Below are 26,025 nucleotides of genomic sequence, written 5' to 3'. Positions count from 1 at the left end.
TACTATAAATACAGTGATTGGCATCTTTGTTTTTTTAAAGTTCTAAAAAAGTGACTAAGACCGGAATTAAGTTTTTGCAACAAAAAAATTACCCATAAACGACAAGAAACAGATTATATACTAATATCATCTTTATTTACCTGAAACCACAACCTCAGCAATGCATGTACAATCATTATCAGCCTCCAATAATGATCGATGTCTTCTTTACACATGGTTAATATTGTTCTGCGACCAGGTGTCGCTGAGGAGACTATACAGCCCCCACACATTAAATCACAGTTTTACACCAGAAGATAAAGAAGAGGAATGCAAAGGCAGAAAATAAAAAGAAACAAAATAGCCTATGTTGTATTGCAGAGTAACCGATGAATGAGCCACAGTCAGCTGCACTCATTGCAAAGGGCTGATTCATTAAAGTAAATATATGAGTGATTAGCCTACAGTAGTTTATGGGGGGAGGGACAAAAATCTCAAGTTGATGATCATGTCTCTCTAATATTGTGCAAATTACCCAAACCATTACAATAGAAACAGTGATTTTGCAACAATTGTCATATATCCATCTTAAAACCCTTTTCGAGTCATTTGAGTATCATACGTTAGAATCTATAAATACAAACTGCAAAGCCTACATATACAGCTGAAACACATGCATGAATGTTTTGTACAGACGTACAGCTAAGATCATCCAACCCGGTGTTTTACAGATTCGCTATGCGCCAGCTACCATGGGAAGTGGAAACGGGTTCTTCATGCAAGAGGGATCTTCCCTGCACATAAAACTGGAACAGTGTCGAAATTTAGCATATGCACACAAGAGGCGTGTGCGTTACAACGTGTGCAAGTGCTCGGGCGTCGTAATGCAGACCACTGCAAGTATACTTCTACATATTTGGTTGCCGCACTCGGGAAAAAAACTTTCGCTCGTGTATTGGTACGTACTGCTGGTCATCACGGCGTCTGAAATGAGTGAGGCGTGAGCGCACACGTTGGGCGGCGAGTCGACTCCAGCTTTCGGACTCCCCTCCTAAACTGCGAGCAGCTTTTATGAAAGCCAATCTAAAAAAAAAAAAGAGACAAACGGAATTAGTGCGAAATCCCAGGTCTTAAAAACTTCCAAGGGCAGATTTTCACATGTTCATTTTGTTCCCACAAGAGTAGATTTCGTGAATGAATACAAGCGAGTGTCAAGAGTGGTGAAAAGAACAGCACACGGTGCCAATAGTGACATGTGGTGGAATGGCGGCGTGTAATTATAGCTTGCATATGTACAACTACTTAAGACTTCATGAAAATACTGGAAAATCATGTAACAGGCCTTAAACACATTTCGTCTCGTTCCTTGTTTGGTGAGGAATTCAGAGCATTAAAAACAAAATGGATACTCACACGAGTGACAGTGGAGCCAAGGGAAGGCATTGAAGAAAAAACAACAACAACCATCTGTTAAAAAGGAAAAACAGGCAACGCAAACCCAGGCGTCTACCTAAAGCACATGCTTTAGAGGAGTTTCACCCCACCCCGCCCTCACACACGTGGAAACGTCCACACAAAACGATGCTCGGGGATTAGTGCGACGGCTCTGATCCAACGTGCGCGCGCCGCCAATATTAAAGGCCGTCAAAGCCCAATAATACACCGGATCAGGTTCTGCCGGCCACGTTGTGTCAAGAAAACTGAAGCATTTTGAATGGTTGAAATGATTTGTATTCAAGTCTTAAATGTACATTTAACCCCGCCCCCCCAAAAAAACAAACAAACAAAAAAAACACTAGATATGAATAGTAAGGATAACCACGGGCCTCGGTTGTATTAAATAAAGACAGAAAACACTTGATTCAAAGGGTTCAAGAGTGTATTTTTCTTGAATTAGGGAAAGAAAAAAAACATTGGGATTTTTTTTATTTGCAATCAACGACCATTTGGAGTATTTGTTGAATTAGTATTTCTTAAGTTTCTAATATCACCGTCCTTTGAATCAAACGCCCACGGAGATGGTACATGGCATCCCCGCGTGCTCCGTCTCCACAGCAAACCACAAACAAGGTTAGACGAATGTCACAAGTCAATACAGACAAAATGTATTCCTTAAAAGTGTTGCGAGGAAGATTTTGTTCTCCGTTTTCTGCACAAGCAAAAAGGGGGGCACACCTCAGGTGTTACTGTTTAGCAAAGACTGTTGAGGGAAAGCATCTCGAGATGAGCAAAAAAAATATTCTTTTTTTTTTTTTTATCATATTGAGGTAGCTGTGCTCTGCCCAGTGCAGAAAAACTGACTTCTTTCTCAATCAAAATTTGCAAATAAAAAAACAAAATAAAGAAAAAACATCCACAAAGTTAATTTATGCTTTAAACAGGGGAAACACACATAATTAAATTAGAATGAGAAACCACATACAGTTCATGCTTGGTCACAGGACATGCAGCTTTTTGTTTCTCAGGATTTTTCCTTTTTTCTTTTTTCTTTTCTGTTTAAGCCTTTGAAGCATTTCCAAACCTTTCCCCGTCCTAGTCTGCCGTATGGAGCTTGTCCTCTCAAGAGAACTCTGAGTTCGTACTGAAGACACAATGGTAAACATTAGAAAAACAAAATGAAGGCGGTGTATGTCTAAGCCACGCTGGTCAAACAATTTACAAAGCCTTTAAAAAAAAAAAAAAAAAAAGTTAAAAATAAAATAGTGTTCAATCTCTGTACAGATCAAATCATTTCTGATATCTTAAATTTCTTTTTCTTTAGGAGGGAAGCTAAACAAAGCAATCTTGTGTAAATTGTAGTGACAAAAGGACATAAAATTTCCAAAATATTTAAAATATACCGTAAAGCCAATATAGACATGAACAAAAACAAATAATAAAAAAAAAACAAAAAAAAAAAAAAAACTGGCAACAATATTTTCTTTCGAACCAGCAACAAAGTCCACAGCCATGGAAGTGATGGTCTTCTAACACTCACGTTTAAAGCTTCACCCATTCACAAGTCCTATCCCAACTCAAAACTTTTTAAATGTTAACATTTTATAGTATTTGTTACGTTTCACGAGTTGAAGTTGGTCCTTCTCGTACGCACAAGCGCGCACACACACACACACACACACACTAACTCTACAAATGCACACACACGCACACACTAGCTATGCACATTTAAGAAGGCAGAGAGAGAGAGAAGGAGGAGAGGAAAGAGAGAAGTGATGGCAGTGGGTGGGGAATGGAAAAGTCGAGGTTGTGCTCAAGTCAGTCAGGACATGAACATGTCGGCCAGGTTAGTGTCGGTGCTGTAGATCCAGAGGACCAAGGGGAGGGAAATGGCCACAAAGGGCCAGGAGATGCCCTCCATGCATGCAGACAGGGAGCAGCCTTTGGAGCTGGCAGGCTTCTCCAGCTCATTACCGGGGTCCAGGTAGTTCCTGGCAACAAACTTGAGCAATTCATCCAGGAGGATGACAGGCAGTGAGATCTTGAGCACCATTAGCCACTGTGTCAGATTCAGAGGGGTGATCTGGAAGATGATCTGTGAAGTAGTACATAAGAATGCAGTTCAATCAAAGTTCTATCGGCCAACGTATCTTAACGTAACTTTGAGGGAGCACTTCAGCAGGGTATATATGGCGGCAGATTGACTCTGCCGTGACAGCAAATCTAGATGCCGCTAAATTCACAAAACAACACTATTAATTGAAAAACTGCAAGCTATTTCTCACTGGAAGAGGCTCCACGTAGAGGATGAGGAAGTGAAGAGACATGGAGAGACAGATTGCTCCAAGCAGCCACACATTCTCCCAGGGGGGCATCCTCAGCAGCGACTGGTTCTCTGACACACTGAGAGACAACACGGTTTGTTTAGAGAGCCAGTAGAGGCACTTTGATATACTTTTACTCCCTCGTGAAACACAAAAGTGACACTGTATATAAACACAATTTATTAGCATTAGCAACAACCAGGAGGATGCTTTGCTCAAACCAACCTGTTAAGGGCATTGCACATCTCAATGGTGACCAGCACAGACAGGGCCATGGTCATGGGGTAAGGGGACTCAAACACCTTACAGTCCAAACTTTGGAAGTCTGGATTTTCTGGGCCGCATTGCAGGAAATGGCTCTGTCAAAGTTGAAAGACAAAATGAAGATTAGAGCCAACAGCGGAGGAATTTAGTTTGTGTTTCCAAGTGGAGTGAAATGAAACTCTGGTGGGTAATGAGGTCTACCAGCTGGTAAAAGGTGATCCTCGGCCCATCCTCGGCAGCAACAAACCACCACGCAGCAGCACCAACAGTGCCGGCCCCGACATAACCTTAGTGACATAAAAACAAAAATACGGCATTGTTACACAATGCTTGCTTATGTGGACAAGAATAAAAGAGTAGCAGCGATAACCTGACGTTTTGAGTGTGAACATTAAACACCGGGAACATCTCCAGGAAATCATCCCTAATGACCACAGTGCCAACTTACATCCAATGGCGAGATATCTGAAGAAGAGCCATCCAGAGATGAGGGGCTCCCGAGCATTGCGTGGAGGTTTGCTCATAATGTCCAAGTCTGGAGGGTTGAAGCCTAAAGCAGTGGCGGGCAAGCCATCGGTCACCAGGTTGACCCACAGCAGTTGAACGGGGATGAGAGCTTCAGGGAACCCCAGAGCCGCAGTCAGGAAGATGCTACACGCAGAAGAAGCATTACGTTTAGAACAGATGTGTGCATTCGTGGAGGACACAGAAAACTAGGGGTGTGTCTGGGCGCATGTCCGGGCTTACCAGACAACTTCTCCGACATTTGAAGAGATGAGGTATCTGATGAACTGCTTCATGTTGTTGTAAATGGCTCTGCCTTCCTCAACTGCAGCAACAATGGTGGAAAAGTTGTCGTCCGCAAGCACCATCTCTGAGGCCGTCTTGGCCACAGCAGTTCCTGAGCCCATGGCAATACCAATCTCAGCCTTCTTCAGAGCAGGGGCATCGTTTACTCCATCGCCCGTCTACGGCAGGACGAAAAAAAAAAGAAGAAGAAGAGATGAGCTATTGAAATAAAACACCTGGGCAACAATAAAAATACACTTTTTTTTTTGCTGATATTGTGATTGACTGACAATTATTTATTTTTTTCCTACCATGGCTGTAATCTCATCATAAGACTGTAGGAATTCAACAATCTTGGATTTATGTGCAGGCTCAACACGGGCAAAGCAGCGAGCCTTGATCACAGCGTCCCTTTGTGCAGCAGGTGAGAGATCATCAAACTCTCTGCCAGTGTAGGCCATGCTGGAAACGTCGTCATCTTCTCCAAAAATACCAATACGTCTGCAAATAGCCACTGCCGTCCCTAAAAACAACAGGCGCGCAAGGTTTACTTCTACAGGCTTTCCAAAAGGAGAAAACAAGTTTCTTCATTTGTTTAGTCGACAAGTTTAATTTTTCAGTCTCCGTTTACCCTTGTTGTCTCCGGTAATCATAATCACTCTGATGCCTGCCAGACGACAGAGCCTTATAGAAGCCGCTACCTCTGCCCTGGGAGGGTCCAGCATGCCAACACACCCCACAAATGTGAGATCAGTCTGGACAGTTAAAAGGGAAAATAAAGGAAAGTTGTCACAAGTCACAAAACGATAAGAAAACTGGAATGTGAAAAGGTTGCCAAAAAATATTTGGAAGATCCAGCGAGCTTATCCAAAGGTCCGAGCTCTCACCTCATACTGTATAAAGCGAGAGGAGTCTTCCAACGGCATATCCTCTTTGTTCATGGGGTTATCTCGGGTGGCCAGAGCCAGACAGCGCAGGGTGTCCCTGCCTGTCCCGTACTCTCTGATCACAGACAAGATCTTCTCCTTGATGCCAGGGGTCATGGCCACCTTGTTACTGCCTACACGGATATGTGTGCACCTGTCAATCACTCCCTCTGGGGCACCCTATGATCAAAGACAGAAAAAGAAAATGAGCGTGGAAGGACCTAATAGTAGGCAACATTAAGACCTTCACAAATAAGTTCATCGTGTGCAGTTTCTACCTTTACGAACATCTTCCCAACAGAGGAGCGTGCTTTATTAGGAGTGCAGTACACAGACATAGACTTCCTGTCTCTGGAAAATTCCAGGGTAAAATCTTTCTTCATCAGCTGTTTGATCACCTGTGATAAATGAAACAGAATCAGAATGTCACTCTTTTAAGGTAATATTTCATTCAAATCAAAAACTCTGCATTGCCATAAATGTTCTTTAAAGAGTGTAAGATTACATACAGAGTTACAGGCGTTTGCTCGCTCAATTTTGGACAGGCCTTTGATGTCCGTATCAAACACGTTCATCTTCTCCACCAGGCACGTCAGAGCCGTCTCTGTGGCCTCGCCCACCTTCTCATACACGCCTTTGGTCTGAACAGATATAAACAAGGGCAGAAGACGATCGGGTTTCATCAGAAAATGCCACAGGAAACGTGTAATGTATTGCCAAATTGGGACTAACACTTGAGAGCAGCTTCACAATACTGACCTCATTGAAGTCCAGTGAGGACTCGTTACAGAGAGCACAGATAGAAGCCAGCTCCACAAGGCCATCGTACTGGGAACATTTGGCTGTTTTGCCATCAAGAAACCTAAACAAATGACGAGAGGGCATTTGGAAATAATGGTGAGAAAATAGCTGATTACACTTAAAAATAAATGAATAAAAGTAACGGCATTCTTTCAAGCATGTCATTGATTTATAAGTTATCAATGCATTTTACTGAGCTAATAAACATTTAAGAAACCAAATACTCACACTTCTCCATCTGGGGCATAGGTGGAGCCAGTTACATTGAATTCCTTTAATGCACAGTGATTGCCGTCTGCGTTATCCACAATAAACATCTGGAGGAAAGAAGAAATGTGGAGACAAAATTAAAAACCGCTCGTGTACAACGTTCACTTCAGGACAACGTGTGAAATGTTCAAACCATTCCATTCCAATGTTTCGAGAGCAAAGACAGACGGCAGATGCAAAAGCCATCCAGCAGGTGGCAGCACATCACAGTCCTCATAGCAACACGAACACTGATCAGTGTGTAACAACAAAATCCAGATGAAAAGCAGGCTGAACTGAACACTGATGGAGAAGCTCTTAAAATGTCATCTTACAGCAAAGTAAGGCACAAAATTCCTATGTGCTGTTGCATCAAACTAAAAACCTGTGTGGAACCTAGAAAACATACTCGACTTTACTGTTTATTATAGAAAATAATGTTTATGCAAGATCAATATTTTATTTTCTGTATTTTAAACCTTACCAATATCAATTTTGGACAACAATAGAGTAATCGGCATTTATTTGTTCATTCATTCCATATTCTCACATCCGAGGCAGAACATTTGTCCCAAACTGACAGCGCAGAGGGATGACGGCAGAAATATCTAAATGAAAAGATGAGCAGGCACAATGGAGACAACCCCCCCACCCCCTCAGACAACAACACGACTATAAAAAGCATTCCCTGACAGACTTTTTCCCTCCTGGTTCTCAAAACACAAAAGCGTGTAAAAGAAACTCTATAAAGATTTGACTAATTTTAGCACTGCCCTATTTGGCCAGGACCATCTTAAATTCTGGGTAGATGTCAACAGCATCCGACGGCGAGAAACAACATCCGATTGAATGGTTTTCAGAATTCCCTATCACAGGTCTGACTTGAGGAAAACTGCGCGGGATGAACAAAGGATGAAGATAGAAACAGCAGAAAGAGACACAAGGTCAGTTATGCAACTCGAACGGTTTTGCTGCAAGTGACTAACCACTGCATACTGATCAGCGTGCTGCTTGAATGGAGGGGCGGGGGTGGGGGTGGAGCACTGACAAATATGGAGGGATGGAAAAGGAGGAAAAAAATATACTCTTTGATAGATTTAAAGAAAAAAAATGTACACTGTAAACAAACAGGATTCTGATAGTCATGCTCATAAGAGATGGGAAAGCACACAGAGACCTCCCAGAATCTCAACCTCTGCATGTCTACAACCCAATTCTTCATCATTCTTTCTTTGCCATTCAGCCTGAGCAGAGTTAAGAGCTGATCTGGGAAAAATGAACATAATCTTATACTGACACATGCAACATATGATGCTGGCATCATTTGTATCCTGCAGCCAATAAGATAATAACTTGTCCTGAAGTTGTCTTTACACTTAGTGGACATTTCAAGGCTGCCATCTTTAAGGGATTGCGAGTGGTAAAGACGTACAGCTTCCACAGATTCTGCCATTATTCTTAGTCTGATAATTCTGATAATTAATAGATATTTTCACAACATAACTTTTGATATACCCAAACTATGTAAATAAAACAACAGTCTTATTTACACACTCATCTGTTGACACTCTTTAGCATAAAACTCTGTCTGTGCCTCCTAGAGGTGGTGTGTAGTAATAAAATAAATTAAATCCACCAAAGAATCAGTTATCCACATCTCTGCCACTGTACACTGTCCTCTTACCCGGCACACAGACATCTGGTTAGTGGTCAGCGTGCCAGTCTTGTCAGAGCAGATGACGGATGTACAACCAAGGGTCTCAACGGAGGGCAAACTGCGGACGATGGCGTTCTTCTTGGCCATGCGGCGCGTTCCTAAAGCTAAGCAGGTAGTGATGACCGCAGGTAGACCTAGATGAGTCACGTCACAACAGAAGCACAAAAAGGAAAGATGATTATTTAGACTTTAAGAAAATAAACAACTTCAGTAAAACAACAACGAGAACTCGTTTCAATGATGAGAATTCTATCTTATCCTTCTTTCAGCACCATCAAGTATTAAAAAATTAGCCCCAAGAGAAGGCTTTTTCTTTGGACTAAGAGCAACAAGCCTGTTGAGGACATGGCTGCTTTTTTGTAACCTTCTGACGTACCCTCTGGAATAGCAGCAACTGCCAGAGCCACAGCAATCTTGAAGTAATAGACGGCACCTCGAATCCAGGAACCTCCATGGACGGGGTCACTGAAATGTCCGATATTGATGAGCCACACAGCAATACAGATCAGTGTGATGACCTTAAATTACAAAGTTAAAAAAACAAATAAATAAATGAACATCAAATCAAATAGACTCACTGTCATATTTTGAATAAACACAAATGCTTTTTTTTTTTCTTCTTTTTTTTAACCTTGGATAACTGCTGCCCAAACTCATCCAGTTTCTGCTGCAGTGGCGTGCGCTCCTGCTCCGTTGCCGCCATCTCATCTCGGATTTTGCCGATCTCCGTGTTGCCAGCTGTGGCCACAACCACACCAACAGCTTTACCAGCTGCGATGTTGGTACCCTGTAGAGTTGGAGTAGTTTACATTTTTAAAAATAAAATTAAATTAAAAAACAAAACAATAGTAAACAAGACATTTTAAGGTACTAAGGTGCTAGGCAGAGGGGTAAAACTAACTTAAAAAGCAGCCACTAAAATCACAGGTTTTCTAGAGGTGAACTGTCTCCAAATATTTCTAACTCAGAAGAATCTTTCGTCATTCAGGAATATTTTATTTATATATATATATATATATATATATATATATACACACACACACACATACACACACACACACAAATACACAAATACACACTTTGTGACCGTGGATCATAAAAAGAAAAGGATGATCATTATACTTAAGAGTAGTTAAATAAACAGAAAGACTTTAAACAATAGTTAACAGCCCAAAATTGTGTTGAGAGTCACTCACAGAAAAGAGCATGTTCTTCTTGTCCTGGTTGACAGCACGTGGGTCTGGCACCGGGTCTGTGTGTTTGATCACAGACACAGACTCTCCTACAACAAGGGGTGAGCAGAAGATAAGAAAATGAGAGACAGTGGGAGCAGTAAAGCATGAAGAGGTAATAGTGATGGTTGGTTAACACTTCAGGCCAATGTGTGGAAAAGGCTTAACAGCTGACTGAGCAGCCTGACAATTATCAACTCCTGGCCTGGCATTGCGTTTCAAACCCTTCAGGAAATGTAGGCTTACATCACATGTATTTTTGGGAGTAATCAACTGTGCAAGGACTGCACAGTTCTGAAAGAGTAAGATAGGGAGCAGTTAACAGGCAGCATGGCCATGAATGGGGAAGGGAATAGAGGAGGAAAATAGTTCAAACACTAAAATATCTCATGGAATTTGCTACCAATTAAGGCAGCAGAGAAGGACAAGAGATTTAAAGAGTCGATTCACATAAACCTATTCTTTTTTACATTAGCCATTCTTCAAAATTCCCCCCTTCTAATCTCTTCCAGCCATCTCATTGGCCATCCACACACTCGGTTCATTTTCCATCCACATAATGTTTCTTTCCTTTTAGTATTAACCGAGTAGTATGAGAGCATGTGCATAAAAGGTGAAAATTGCTCATTGTTCCTATGTGTCTTGGTTAACAAAAGAAAAGATCATTTGTGGAGGCAAGCAAAGAGCAAATAATGAAAATTAAAAAAAAATAATAATTTCAAAACTAACAACATGCAATTACAAAACTGAGGAAAAAGTTGTAGAAATACTTTACCTGTAAGAATTGACTGGTCTACCCTCAGAGTGGTGGACTTAATAAAAGTAAGCCTGATGTCTGCAGGCACTTTATCACCAACTGTTGACAGAAACAACAACAACATGCAGGACAAATTTAAGTATCTGTTAACAGCTTAAATGCGAACAGCACCAACCAGTGTTGCACAGATGCATTCAACAATTCAACCTATAAAAGCAGATGAAACGTGATTAGATGCGATATTCAAAGCACATAAATGTCCCGGATGCAACTCGTCACACTAAAAGCTATAAAATAAAACGAGTAACCACACGCATACACGGAGGACTTGGAAATAAAATCATCTGTCGAGTTATCATACTGATGCTCTTTGAGAATAATAACATAATCGACCTTGAGTTATTTGTTGGAGAGACTGGGGAAGAGTCATGCATCCAAAATTATTAATGTCCCACTCGTCTGCACAGGACATAAATGGATTACAACACATTCTTTCCATTATCAAAAGGCTTTAGCAATCCCCAGTAAAATAAATGTGACATGAATATACACAGATTTCAAACAAGGGTTGTTTCTGTATATATCCATTAAGTACCGTCAATGTCACAAACATTTATTAGCTTTGTTTATAACAAAGGAATAATAAACAGTCTGACTTCTCATGGTTTCACAAGCAGCTAATTCTGAGGTGAATTGTGCTGATACACGACCTTTGCTTTTGTGGTTTGATCTGTATTAATCTTTATTTAAAAATAGACCTCGCTCTACATGCAAATGCATATCTTTGACTTTCCATTACTATTGGAGGTGAGTGGAAACATAGATGAGAAATATAACTCCTGAAGAATTAACTATAAAAATGTTAGTCATTGATGAGATTTAAAATAAATGTATCAGGTAATACTTCTGACTATAACTGATGGCTGACATTTTAATGAAGTTCTGATGAGGAAAACGGACCGGAAATTGCTGCTGCTGAACTAAACATTTTCCCATTCAGCTTACAGTTAGACATCACACAGCTTGAAAGGGTAAAGATAAAAGCGATGACCCAGAGGCTCTTCGCTCTGTGGACAGAGTGGTGACAGACATGTAAACCAACCCGTTGGGCTTCTGCAGTGCCCTTCAGAGTAGTGAGTAAGAGAAACGGGGATTAAGGAGAGGAGAGTGGGGTTAGATGAGTCCTTCAAAACACACGTCCAAAAATGGGAAAACTATTTTGATCATTTGAGAACATGCTGCTGGATTTGGGGGAAGGGTAATGCTGAAAACATCTGTTTTAAGCAAGGAGATCCCGCTCCGAGTCACGAACCGAAATAGAAACAGTATGACGTGTGACTGCGTACAGGCGGTCCATTTATTGCAACCATTCTCATAAGTTTGTGAAGGGTTTTTTTCCCCCTCTTTTATCCCCATTAATAGAGATTTAATTCAGAAAATTGTGCTCAAGACCTAAGTAGCCGACGAAGTACGCAAATAACGACACTAGTTTCACAATCTGCTAAAAGTATGAAAATTATTCAAAAATCTATTAAGTGCAACATATTGTGAGTGGTAACACACATGGACTGGATCATCTGTACTAACTCATTTGGTCCATCAGTTTACCACATCCTGTCAAAACCACATTATTTTTTCTTGTATGACTTCAAACTAGAGTCCCTTCAAGGACAGGAGAATTTAAAGAGGATGAACAAGCAGAGCACGATGGAAGAGACAAAGGAATAGTGGGACTGCTGCTGCTGGATATACCAAGGACTCAAAGCCCTGGGGGACAGTTCCCACAAAAAGTCACTAATTAGAAATCCTCCTACAAATGTAGTAACAGTAAAAACAACAGTATATAATGGGAATAAGGTCACAGCAAGTAGACTAACCCACTTTCACGACCAATGAGAATCAATCGGAAAGCAAAAGGACATGATAAAACCTATGCAGTATTAATCAAACACAAATATAGGCATGCTGACGTCTGAATGTCCTTGGATCAGGTCCTCTGTCAAAACAAACAGTGCATTGACTACTTTGAATTTACTCACATGGTTTGATAATGCTGCTACAGGTAGTTACATTCTGCGCACAGTAGATTCAATTATTTTGCAAATGTGCACCAAAATTCACTGCAGTGACCCAAATTTTACAGCCGTTTCGACTCAACAAGTGAGAAGTCTAGCCTTCCGTGCTCTTTTTAGCTCTTATTTTCATGGGAGTCAGTGGACAGCTTATGGGACATGGACCTTTCCTTCTTCCATGTGAACAAAAGACTTTATCTGCATTATCTACTCCCCTGAGTAAAGAACAAATGTCAGGCTGCATACTCTCAACTAGCAACATCCCATCAGCTTGAATAGACTGATGCTGATCTCATGCACAGTTAAGTGTGAGAAATCTGAGGGAATTAACTTTACTAAAGACTGTCACTATCACTGATGCCTGGGACTAACTCAGCATAACCCAAAACACAAACTGCATTTCATACTGAGATCCAAATTGGGTTCCTTAGCACCCAGCTCTTCATCATGGGGGGTCCAGTGGAACTTTAAATGTCTTCAGGGGTTGTATATTTTGTCTCCCAGCGACTAAGGCTCTGTGATGTGCTCGCACGTAGACTTACAAAGTTCTGGGACCTTTCCTGACTTCCTACAGCTCTCCGGGGACTTTCACATAAACACTTTTGACACAGTACACATTTCACATAATTATTAGCATGTTACAATACTGGAGCAACATTTTGAACACGCAAGAGGCAAAAGAATAAATCAAAGAGTGCAGACAAGTTGAACAGACCAGCAGCAGAGATGCTGCCTGAGTGAAGACAATAAGCAGACCACCAAACACTTTTCTTCAAATTGAATCTGTATCCTTTCTACGTGTTACACCGTGGTAGGACAAGATCGACATGGAAGATCTACCGTGATCACTGCCCTCGAGTGTTGTCGAAGCTCTTATCCGAAAGAACAGAGGTCTCACATGTCCAAAAACAGATAGCAAATTTAAACTGATGCAAGCCATGAAAGAGGAAATGTTGGGTCAGTAAAGTTGTGGCAGCAAACAGAACCAGTGGACTCATTCAGGAATTTTAACAAAACTCTGTAATAGTCAAAGAGATTAAATAGAGCTCTAACCTAACCCTAACAGCTCAAGTAAGGGACAGCAAGTTACGACGTGGGTGACGAACTGAAGACGAACATCAAAGCTGAAAACACAGCGTAGAAACAAATGAATGTGAGAGCAGAAGAAAAACCTTGGCAAGCACCTTCAGAGTATACACAGGCAGGGCTCTAGAGTAAGACCATGCAACCTATTTTCTCAATGGTGCGACTAAAATAAAATCAGAGGTAATCTGCGACCACCCAGTCGAAAAAAAAAAAAAAAAAAAAAAAAAGTCTACGTGACTTAAAGTTTCCCTGTGGTTCAACAACAGAGACACATTAGACACATATCGTGGTCTAAACCAATCAGAGATAGTGAAGGGCGGGACCCCCCTCTGATTGGCCCGTGTATGTGTGTGTACCTGTTTGAACACGCCCGTGCTGTAGTCAGACAGAGAGGTGACATCAGATAAACAGTGGATAGCCGCAGGTGATAAGGTGAAAAGAACGATTGACAACTTTTTTGTAAAGTTAAGGCCCGATTCGTCCAAAAATAACCACAACCAATGCTCTGACACGGAGCCACCAACCTCCCATGTTATGTCAAGCCCTGGTCCGAAGCTAGCATCAGATAATGAGCCACATACGAACGACTCCGAGCCAGAACCAAGTGAAATTAAAAGAGGTAAAGTGTATACATTTCGAAGAGAGTGACTTGACCAGTTTCCCTGGCTAAGATATAGTAAAGCCGATAATATAATGCACTGCGTTTACTGTAAAGAGTGTGGGAAGTCCATGGCTGGCAATAGTGCATTTGTGACTGGTTCTAATACATTTCGAATTGAAACGCTGAAAAGTCAGTAACACTCAGGGAACAAAGATGTTCTCCAATCAGAAGTGTGCTTTTAACTCACGCTGCTGATTGATCATACACAAGTCACTTCTCGCCCCTTGAAGGGGTTAATTAGTTTAAAAGGTTATCGCTGCCACAGTTGCCTGACAGAAAGTGTAATGTTAGCAGGTCAGACCACTCCGCACACTGCAGAAATGCTTGATCTCCTGTGTTGTCTAATAGTCCAATAGTTTATTCAATCAACTGATTTTATTAGTCTATTCAATCATCCAATTTCAATATTCTAAAAATCCACTCATTTACAGTCCACGTCACTGTTGAATGATATTACCATTAGGTGCCTGATAAAATAAAATTAATTTGAAAAAAAGCTTTCGGCCCCACAGATTTCACTTTAATTTCCTTATGTCCTAACAATCCTTTCCATGAAGCGGATAGTTAATAGTTTTTCTGAAGGATGCCGACTTGCCTTCAAGCTAGAAAAGGTCATGACGTAAATTGAATCTAATCAATGGAGTAATATGCAAAAAGGCAAGTGAACACTGTACGGCTCAAGTCTGTCAATTTTCTCCTCTTTAGTTCATCGACCTCAAAGACAGTAAATGGCATCATATACACAGTCTTAACTGAACATATATAAAAAGCACATTTGCCGTGTGTTCAAAGATGGTAAAGCGGAGCAGATCGTGCTGCTGTCAGACCAGCCAAGAGGAGGAATCCACTAAGTAAATCTGAAGCAATAAAATAACTTGAAAAGAGAGCATGACAACGATGGTGTCAGAAACAAGACAGAAGGGACCGTGTTGCGTTTTTTTGATAATCACGTTTATGCATTTCGATTCAAATTGAATTTATTTACCCGGTCCGGATCTCATCTGCCAAAAACAGAGCTTTCCTCAAGGATACGAAGTAGCCAGTCACTGGTGGGAAAACATGTGAGCCATGACATATCTGGGGGTCATGTCGCATTGAGAAAATGGTTAGCCATAAAAGTCCAAATTTGGTGGACTGTCACATTCTAATGCTACTAATCCATCTTGTACACCAGTTTTAATGACTGCTTATTCTTAAGTAAGAACAATTTTAATAGGTTTTGTGAGGACACGCCACAATGACAGCTAACATATTGTAATGCTTAAAGTCAAAACGTTTTTATTAATCCAATGTCTTCTGTAGTCTGTACTCGTTTTAAATCAGATAAAACGTGCCTTTGTACAGAACGGAAAAACAAAACATGTGACTCACTTGACTCGCATCAGGATAATCTTTTTAATCAACTCAACTACTACCTCTCCTGATAAATACCCAGGACAAAAAGAACGCTTCCAAGCTGCTCCTTATTGCTCCAGGGACATTTCGGTTCATAGTCAATTTTGAGGCATACATCAACTAAATTTGAGGCATCTGACAGTTTTTCAGAAAAATCTACCCCCCCAAATAATCTCCAATAATTCTTCTGCTACTTTGAATAATATCGTCACTTGAGAAGTTCTTTTGCTTTCCAAACACAAAATTGTTGTTCACGATTAGATACTGGCTCACAATGAGCCCAAGAGCTACTTTGACTGAAAAAGAAGCATCAGTGGACATATTAATGCTTACAGCAGGATCCTCATTAGCTGCAGGTAGACAGACTCAAGTGGGTTTTGTTTAATTAACAACTATTTTACTAAAATTTGTCAACCGCTCAGCTGAACTCACAGTGATTCCTATAAGTACATGTTTTTCAATAATCTTGCTCGGAGTGAAACGATTCTTTTTTTTTTTTTTAAAAAGCAGAAAGTGCTTCCATTAACCGTTATCTCATCATGCTGCAGTGAATTCTCAGTTGTTACATTAGTCACATTACATTCCTCACTGTACAGTGTTTCCTTCAGTTAAGCAGACTGAAGCACAATGGGTCCAAAAAAACTTGTCCAACTCCCTTAAGCTTTGCTTCAGAAAACAGAAAAATTGTTTTTATTTATTCATCGATTTTCTCCCAATCCGAAGCTTGAACATAAATAATCACAAAAGAGATAAAAGATCAAAAGACTCTTTAAAGAAAAAAAAACTAATAGAAGGAAAAACACAGACCCAGTGAAAAGCAGAAGAGTGACGCAAAAGGCATAAACATATGTGGCCGACTGAAGTAGAGGTTAGCCAAGAAATGTTCAGGAACAGACTGAGCCTCTGCTCTTGCATTGCATAACTACTTTGCAGTCTCTCCATTAACATTACTTTGAAATTGCCATGGGAGATAACCATACTGAAGGATCAGTTTCTTGTATTTCTATTTAAAAAACTACATGTTAACAGAATCATTCCTCTCTTAAGGCCATTTTTTTGCATCGGTGTGTTGAATTGCAGCTGCTGATTCATCACCTAATAATTCTGAACCAGAGCTACCAGCACCGTGGCAAGTTAAAACAGGTCAGATGATCCACCTACAATAGACTGAACAAAACGTATACTTTAAAATACGATAACATTTTCAGCTAAATAAATAAGCCTCATCTCATCTGAACTTTCTGAATGGAAATGTCAACATTAGCAACAAAGCACTTTTATCAGAGTTCTCATAGTACGTATATTTTCTTTAATAACTCCTCTTGCTTCGTACTTTGTTGTGTGCCCACATCGGGTTGTGTCATAATTTACAGGCAATAAAAAAAAATAGCTGCGGTATCGTTTGCATAGCTAATAACTTTCATCTTACCAGCCACCTCCACAATATCCCCAGGCACAATGTCCCTGGCTTTGATTCTCTGGACGCTCTTCCTGTCCTGACGGTACACTTTCCCCATCTCTGGCTCATACTCCTTGAGTGCTTCAATGGCATTCTCTGCATTTCTCTCCTTCACAAAAGAAATTTGGAAATCATTTAAAAACAAGAAAATGTCACAAACACCATGTGACGAGGATGATGAAGGATGACAGAAATAAAAACCTTTCAGATATTCAGCAATGTCAGCGAGTGTGGCACTGTTCAAAAACACAGACTGCAGGGTAAAGGCTCATCTTTACATAAGCAAAGCAACTAATCAAAGAGTCCATGATTACTGGACTAAGGTGAGATAGTAGTGGAGAATTCTGTAAACGCTCAACACATTAACACTTATTTTCATAAGTGAAACTACACACCTTAAATTACTGAAAGTAGACTTTCGTTGAGCACATATTCAAGTAAAAGAGTGTTCTTCCTTTGGTCTTTGCCCAATAATCTCTGATTTACACCCTTTATCCTACTTGACTTTTTCTTTTTTCTGGTGGAGTCAGATAAAGATTAGGGCACATTAAGTGGCAGGTTCCAGCCTGGCTGGTTCTTCAGGCATGCAGTACTTGAGTAGACATAGCAAGACTGAGCAAACAATCCCAGGAAATTACGGCCTTTTTTAAGAGAAAGCAACTGCGACATGCTTTTAAATATATAAAAAGAAAAAAAGAAAAAAAAAAAAGAAAGCTGGTATAGCCTCTGCCCCTCCGCCTTCATTCTTTGTGGTTGCATTTGCATAAATAAAGGAAAACTGCCACTAACCAACTCCTCATTTACACAAGTCTCAACAGGACCTTCAACAAACATCAAATTTACATAACAGTATATGTACAGTTTTGAGTTCTCAAATTGATTTATTTTTTTTATTTATCTATTTATGTATTTAGTAATTTATTATTATTATTATTATTATTATTTAGTAGTAGTATTTTTATTAGAATTGGTATTATTATTGTTGTTAATATACAATCATTGTAAATATCTTTTTTGGAGCTACTTGACTAATTTCAATTTCCCCCATTGGGGGATGAATATGGTATTTTTCTATTCTATTCTATGAGACATCTACCAGGTGTTTTCTTTGACCAAGCTCACTGTGACATCATTAATAATCACGGGGACTGTTGAATGGGCTTTTCCCCCCGAAGGTGGGTTTTCATAAACATAAATGTCCAACAATGCAAAATAATTCAATCTAAACCACACATGATATTCATTCATCAGCCATAAAATAAAATAATTTAAATATTAAGAAATTCTTTCATTTGTTCATTTGACTTTACAAATCTGTCTCAAGATCGAAGTTCCCTTAACTTCACACAGCAACCTCTTTCATTATAACTGGAGTATTTTTAAACATTCTGGCCCCACAAGATAGATTTCAACATAAATTGAATGTAATGTGTGTTTACCTGCCAGACTCCGACAATGGCATTTGCTATGAGAATAAGGAGGATAACAAAAGGCTCCACAAAGGCTGTAACGGTTTCTTCTCCCTCTTCAAACCAGGCCAGTACCTGTATACGAAACAAAAGATGATGTAAACCAAAACTGTAAAAAAAAGACATGGAAATAAAACATTAAAGTGTGCAACACAGGAAGACATTGGTCTAGGTTAACATTGGGTGCATATCAAGGAGAAAGTCAATTTTGCTGAATTACAAGGAACCATTTAGTGAAACACTGACTGTTTTTTGGGAGGCAGTGCAAAAGAATTTTACAACTAAGAGCACTAATGAGAGTTGGAACTATGCTCTTGTCTGTTTTAAACTCTCAATCTTCAGTACTTCTCTTATATTATACTTCCTATAGCTCATGAAACACCTCCTGGTTTCTCACAAGAGAACTGGTGTACATGGGTGCTTGTGCACCTACATCTTGAGTGAGATGGAATAATCCTAAATGATTAAGCTATGAAATCTGTCAAAAAAAGAAAGAACAGCTAATCTAATAATTTAATGATTTCTTTCCTCATAGATCTGGTCTTCGTTGATTAAAAAACAACAACAACTGAAGTTTGTAATGTATGCATTTCTGTTATTACAGAGTCATTCATCAGTAAAGCAGTCAAAATAGAACACAAGAAAGCACTGTGGTCGAGCTGTCTTAAGTGGTTCTCCTGAAATTTCCAGTTAGGAGCATAAGTGCTAATAGTGGAAAAGTTAGGCTGGAGCACCGAACTGGTTCAACAATGTGACAAAAATGCTAAAACACTTTCAGTAAAATAATAATCCGCAGGCTTTATTTTAAATGAGCAATGAGCTACTGAGTGAGAATACACAAAAATATCTTAACAGAAAGTCTCAACATGGCCCACCACATTACATAATCACATTAGTCACACAAAAAGGGTAGAAAGGGCAAAGCTATTTTCGGCTAATTGTCTATTTAGCAACCTACGACAACTGGCTGCCTAACTGTAGTTTGTTCCCAGCCTTGTCTCAGAATAATATCCCCTAACTTTTCTTTTTTTATTATCTGAAAAGTATTACGTAAAAAACAATTTCATTTAAGTAACTGGCAAATGCAATTTAATGTGATTCCATTTCAAAATACAATTATAACTCCTGGTTCATTCTTTGTTTCACTGAGAATGGAAAATCAATCCAGATGTGCTAAACTCAGTTCTAATTTAAAATATTTGTAACAAGGTGACAACAAGAGGGTGCAAACCATTAAAGCTGGAGGAGACTGAACAAAACGTGCTGTTATTTCTTTTTAATATTTCTGATATTTCTAAATCACGACATTTATCAAGTTGACCTTTAAATTTTATCCAAATGTTTTCTATGCAAGTTGGTGAAGTAGTGACAGAGCACCATTTTGACTTGTACATTATCTCATATAGTAATTTTACCATTCAACAATCATTTAAAAACTCATGATGAACATTAATGCATCTTATTTTCTGGAAGTTGTGGCTCAGTGGTTTCTGATGAAAGGCTTAGACATTCAAACCACCAAGCTGCCACAACTGGGACTTAAATCCTCCTATCCTGTGGGATGAACCAGCGTTATAACGGGGAAAGACACATATTTAAGAAAGGAAGATAACGGTTTCTTCTTCTCCTTCCACCAATATAGCAAACTGGGCCAAATATGTTAGAAACGGTGCAGGAACCACTATCTCCTCTTTTAGAATCTGTGCCAGGAGCTAAGTATGTCAAGAGATGCCAACTGCCCCACTCTTTTCCTACTGTAACCTATTTAGGCTTTTGTCAATCAAAAGCCTTATTCTACTCTTTTTCTATCATCCAAAGTCATCTACATGGCAAATATAATTTCACAAGTGTGTAAACATCCAACTAACAAATGTTGTTGTCAAATATGTCAAAATAAAATGGATGTCGGTGGGTCTACAAGTGTGAGGAAATTGAAAGCATGGAGTGTAGTGCAGGTCCTGATTTATAGGCTATGTTAACATAGCTGGCTGTTATCCCCATGCCTTGGTGACAGATGATATTCTGAGTCAACAAGCCAGTAACAACCTTAGTGTAGAAAGCAGTCGGTCATGTTGTAGTCATGATGACAGTCTGAATACTGGCCAAGAAACAGAGACTCATAAAGCATTTCAGTCATTGCTATAGTGTAATAGCATGCTAATGCCTGCAAATTTAGTCAATAAGGGGATATACCGACATCTTAGATATCCTTTTCCAACCACAAAATATATAACAAGACAAAAAAAAAAATCAAACACGTAAAACTAAGAAATATCAATTTCTAAATTATTGCTACGTAATCGCATTACAATCAACATATCTCTATAAAAACAACCTGTTTGGACAGGCAGGACTGATGATCATTCGCTCTGAGCTGTATGTTTACACCGATGCGTGTTAACTTTAGAGGGAATCCTGAAATAAAATGGTCATCTGTTTTGTGTCACCAGACAGATTCTAGGCACCTTTCTGCTCCACTACGAACAGCGTTCTTACAAAGCTGTGATCTGCAGCTTCCATCAACAAATGAATGACACTCAAAATAAAATCAACTGAACTCATGGTGAAAAGGGTTTTTAAAAAGAAAATCTTTAACAAGGAAAACATGAACATGGTGATGGAGGCACATGGGGATTTAAAGGCCAGTAGCTCTTTCAAATGTTGCTCAATTTTTTGTTTTATTTAGCATTTTTAGAGACAGAAATAGACACATCAGAGCACAGGGATGAGATACTGTGCAGCAGACCCTCAAATCATCTCTGCCCCTTTGACTTACACTCAGCTACCCTGAACAGCCAGCCCAAACATCATCACAAGTGGAGCGACTGACCCAGAAATAAAAGGAATCGAGCTGGGATACCAGTTAAGTTAAGACGGTTTGAACCTAAGGCTATTCCTCTGAACAGCTTACTTCTGGTTAATGTTTGTGCTGTCCACTTTTCTGCAGAGACCTTTCTCAAGCACAGCTTGATAGGTAGCCAGCGTTTCACCATGACAAAGCATGAGACTCCACTGGAATGAGGGGAGGGCTGGGTTTTCAACAGTGATGCTTGGTGCTCAAATGCAGTCAAGGTGGATGGCCGATGTTTAACAGATGTCATGTTTCTGATGATGGGTTGTCAACCGTGTTATTGTTGCCATAGAAATCAGTGTGTTTGTACCTTTTAACACTCCACTAGACGCAAAATGCACAACAGGAAGTTTATGAGGTCATCAGCAGTCGCATAACATAACTGGATGGCATCAAATCTTCCCAATCTTTTACCTAAATTCTATATAAATGTTCACATCCCCATCAGAGGAAGAAATGCACACCGTTTTGTTTTGATGACTTGATTGTTGATTCATGTGATTTGATTCATTTCTTCTTTTATTCTGGTCAGAAGAAAGGGACTACGTCCAATGTGTTACACAATCTTGTGTTATGTAATAATAAAATGAATCTTTATCCCAATTTTGTCTTCGACAATGAAGATTCTGAGTTGAGCGAAAACGAAGCAGATACTCGTGTACAAGATCTCGGTGTGAATTACCCTCTCACACCAAAATAAACGCATACACTTGGCTTAATCTCGAGTATGCAACGACAAACACAAGTGTCTTATCTCTGAAACACTGAAAATTAAGAGCGCCACTCGAGTGTACAAAAGTGGAAAGTCATTGAACTAGTCTTGTTAAAGCCATTTTCGGTCACACACACACCGCCACTGTGAAACTTTGTAGACGTTATATGCGGGAACTGCATGCGAAAATTAAGTCAAGATAACGGCTAAATACGTCAAAATAGCAGTGAGTGTCATGTGTATCAACAGCAGGTAGGTGTGAAACCTTGATCTTTGGAATTTGTTTCTTTGAGGAAGTTTGACAAAATTGTTACAATTAGGCACATCAGTGTGACTGGTAAATATGTAACTATGCCCCTCATTTCTCCACTCTCATAATTATAGCTTGTGAAACATCAGGAAGGTGAAAAAATTGGTGCGCATCTGAGTTTGTTGGCATCTACCTGTGTCTGCTCCCCGAGCAGCCATTTGTTACTCTAGTTCAGCCTTTAAACTATCAGTTCACTTCAAAATAAAAAAATAATTGAGCAATCCTGCCTCTGATGAGATATACAATCAACAAGTGGTCTGGGTTTAAAAGAGGCAGAGATATACTTATTGCAACCTTTTACATTTACAGCAGTTTATCAGGTCAAGATATTCGAAAGGAACGAACAAACACCAGTATGGCATGTATCAGAGAGCAAAAGTGTCATCTGGATCGCAACATTAAAAAAAACACTTGTGAAGCACAACATCAGTGTGACACATTATCCACGCAGGAACTGCAGCACTTTTTAGGTAAAAAAAAAAGACAAATAATTAGTCCGACGTAAAGACTGAAATGACTAAATTCAATACAGGCAAACACGTGTTAAACAAAGAGCTTCCATTCAGCACATCACAAGTAGCATTTAATTGTAAAAGAAAACAAGAGTTTAAGTGGATCTGACTCAGAAACCACACGGGAGATTATGTCCGGTGCTCACAGAAAGTAACGCTGCTCTGTCAACCACTAAGCTGACATGCCTCTCAATGCATTTTGATTATATCCCTAATTCAGTTTGAATTCACTTGCATTTATATGGCGCCACTTGACAACAAAGGTCCTTTTTAAAGGGACTTTTCAAAGACAAAAAGAGAATTACATTTACATCACTAAAAGCTTTGGTAATTAATTAGGTTGAGCCTACACGAATACCCAACGGCTGCTTTATCTTAAATGAAGAGATTTATCTTCAGTTAGGAGCACTAATTCTGTGTGTGAGAGAGGTTAGCCTGAAACCCATAAAACACACACACACACACATATATATATATGCAGTATTGATGTTGACACCAGAACAGACGTTTAGACTCTCCTGCCCCCAATGTGCTCAACCCCGATGCCATTCAACAATATTTTCAGTGGTATGAATCCATCTCACACTGAACACCTCCTGTTGCCTAAAACAAGTCTAACGGGGCTATAGTGAACTATGTTCATCTTTACTTCATATGTGAAAACAGCTTGTATTTACACTGGCTGTTCCGTATTGGTTGAGTGAACACTAAACAAGTCAGTTGCACCGCTTAGAAAACATGCGTGCTATACTTACAAAGGATATGCAGGCAGCAAGCAAAAGGATCCGCACAAGCAAATCTTCAAACTGTTCAACCACCAATTCCCATAGGGATTTACCTGAGGGGGAAAAAAATGATATTTAAGGTCATTCTGACTTTTTTTTTTTCTTTTTTTAATTAATGATTATAAACGAGAGCCTATAGATAACTTATTTAGGTGACATCTTCCAAGTACAGTAGTCCACTCACCCTCCTCAGCTGGCAGTTCTGCAGATCATCCCATTCAAGGCCGCAGCAGAGAGGGAAAGAAAATAAGAAATAAACATTTAATATAGTCGGAAAGGCAATTAGTTAAATAGCAGTGACTCATGTACAATAGTGTGTAGCGGTGACAGTTAGTGATTCACATGAAGGTTAAACCATGTTTACTAAGTCAGCCCCATAAAAGATGCTTCGCAGTATTTCAACATCCGGATTGTGACGTAATAAGCTTCCTTTTCGCTCAGCTTGCCGTTACATTATCACGAGCCATGGGCCATACATGACGCCGGGAACATGGCTTGTTTTTTAATTTATCATTTCACACAAGCTCCTTACCGTTTGGCCCATATCGTTCCCGTTGTTTCTTAACTTCCTCTAAACTCAGACCTGTGCTTTCGTTGACGTTAAAGAAGCTGAGAACTTCTTCAACCGTCTTTGTGTGTGCGTTGTCCATGGTGAACGGCCACTTGAGGACACCGCTTGTTTCGCTGGTCCCAAACTCAACTAGTCACGGTCCTCTCCTCGTATGGTGTCACCTCTTGATTAAAAACAAAAATACTGACAAATAAAAGAACTAAGGCCCACGGCGACGACTATAAGCGGACGAATAGCTGTACACAGGACAGCGCAGGACGCAGGTGTACGGCGAGAGTGAATGAAATAACGACTCCTGTGCTAACGGATAGCTAACAGGCTAATGCTAGCTAACTGTTCCTTTGCCCTCTTGGCTCGGCGTGAATTCGCCGGCTGTGCTCCACTAGCTTTCCTGTAAAGCCCGAAGCGAAAAAAGCATATCAACACCGCAGTCTCATTCGGATGTTGTTGCTGTCGTTGCCTTCTTTAAAACAGCGAATCACAGATTAGTTTGTCCAAATCGATGATTTAAACATGTGGTTAAGTTGCAGCTTGTCGCCTGCTCTCTCAGTGCGTTGCGGAATCAGCAGCGTTGTGATCGGCACCAATCGCGTCTCTTCGTCGAATGCGGTTGTTCAGTGTCCGCATGTGGAATCTGCTCATTGGTCGGAGGCACCGGAAGTCCTACTCTCTCTCTCCATGACGGCTGTGTGTTGGCGTCTATTGGATGTCATAACCCCACAGACAGTTCAAAAAGCCTTCATGTTTTGATACTTTCTAGACACAATATCAACTGATGTTGTTAATTATTGCAATTGACTAATATAATTTGATTTACTTGATGTAATCCTATCAAACAATATATTACTATGCCCAAATTGTAGTTGATAAAAACAGAAATCAGTAACAGTATAGCCACAGTGTCAGTGGTAATCTCATTACATTTTGATTGCGACTTTAAAATTTGACAGCCAAAACTTAAAGAAAAAAAAAACGCCCAAAGACGTTTATGGAAACCCTTTTCATTCACATTTGATTCTGTTTCTAAATGATGATTTATTTATGATAGTTTCTAGTTCTTCTCATCTATGTGGAAAATCAGTGAAACATGAACATTTTGTTCCCTTTTCATTACAAAAACAAAGTCCTTCATTCTATTAAAAGCGGTGGCATAAAAAATGTACACGAATCAAACAACATCCCAGATGAAAAGAAGAGACGATTGTTGTCCGGGAGACCAAGAGTCACGTAATTTTAATTACCTACGTAATTTCAACCTACGTATGTCTGTGTATGTATTGCAGAAATTGACAATAAAGCTTTGTTTGACTTTGACTTTGACTTTGACTTTGAAAATGATACCTAATGCTAGTGCTAATTCTGAAGGCATGTATTTTTTATTTCTTTTTTCAGAGCTATGGCTCAGTCTCAGTTCCACTTCTTGGCTCTCCTCCAAAATTTTGTATTCTCCCCAGCACTGTGGGGCCTTTGCTTACACAGCCATTCACAGAAACTAAATTTTTAACCACGGGTGGCAACATTTTTGCATCCAGAAAGAGTTGCTTCTCTGTAATCACAGCACATTATGCTATTATACACTCGTGTTCAGTAACAGAGGAGTGAATGAGCCTAAATCATTACCTTTCAGCACAATTCAATTATCGTTAGCAAATTCTACAAACAAAATC

At 39.8% G+C, this 26,025-nt stretch overlaps 1 protein-coding gene across 2 annotated transcripts; it reads right to left on the bottom strand.

Moving 5' to 3' along the window:
- Nucleotides 1-132: 132 nt before the first annotated feature.
- Nucleotides 133-24,960, bottom strand: atp2a2b (ATPase sarcoplasmic/endoplasmic reticulum Ca2+ transporting 2b). Of its 2 annotated transcripts, XM_075456570.1 has the most exons (24): nt 24,320-24,960; nt 23,972-23,989; nt 23,758-23,840; nt 18,588-18,692; nt 17,119-17,257; nt 10,494-10,574; nt 9,683-9,768; nt 9,118-9,273; nt 8,863-9,004; nt 8,454-8,620; nt 6,749-6,837; nt 6,479-6,581; nt 6,229-6,360; nt 5,998-6,117; nt 5,681-5,899; nt 5,425-5,548; nt 5,105-5,316; nt 4,752-4,972; nt 4,453-4,655; nt 4,206-4,291; nt 3,966-4,099; nt 3,702-3,819; nt 3,391-3,511; nt 133-1,062 (listed from the first exon to the last, which is right to left on the bottom strand). In XM_075456570.1, exons 1-24 carry the CDS (start codon nt 24,435-24,437, stop codon nt 1,049-1,051), a joined length of 2,991 nt encoding a protein of 996 aa, XP_075312685.1. In that variant the 5' UTR covers nt 24,438-24,960; the 3' UTR covers nt 133-1,048. The 2 variants fall into 2 exon arrangements, with proteins under 2 accessions (XP_075312685.1, XP_075312684.1); XM_075456569.1 differs by lacking the exon at nt 133-1,062 and having other exon boundaries at nt 1,841-3,511.
- Between the last annotated feature and the right edge of the window lie 1,065 nt (nt 24,961-26,025).

Source organism: Odontesthes bonariensis, chromosome 22 (assembly GCF_027942865.1).
Source record: "Odontesthes bonariensis isolate fOdoBon6 chromosome 22, fOdoBon6.hap1, whole genome shotgun sequence".
Classification (NCBI taxonomy): domain Eukaryota; kingdom Metazoa; phylum Chordata; class Actinopteri; order Atheriniformes; family Atherinopsidae; genus Odontesthes; species Odontesthes bonariensis.
This window is presented reverse-complemented; position numbering and strand designations above follow the sequence as displayed.

What these genes read in the sequence shown, in the direction of transcription:
- atp2a2b (XM_075456569.1), bottom strand. Translation starts at nt 24,437, where the DNA reads ATGGACAACGCACACACAAAGACGGTTGAAGAAGTTCTCAGCTTCTTT. An exon ending in ACCAGATGTCTGTGTGCCGG is followed by an intron (nt 6,838 to 8,453) that starts GTAAGAGGACAG and finishes TCTTTCCTCCAG; the next exon opens with ATGTTTATTGTGGATAACGC. An exon ending in TCTACGTGGAGCCTCTTCCA is followed by an intron (nt 3,512 to 3,701) that starts GTGAGAAATAGC and finishes ACTACTTCACAG; the next exon opens with ATCATCTTCCAGATCACCCC.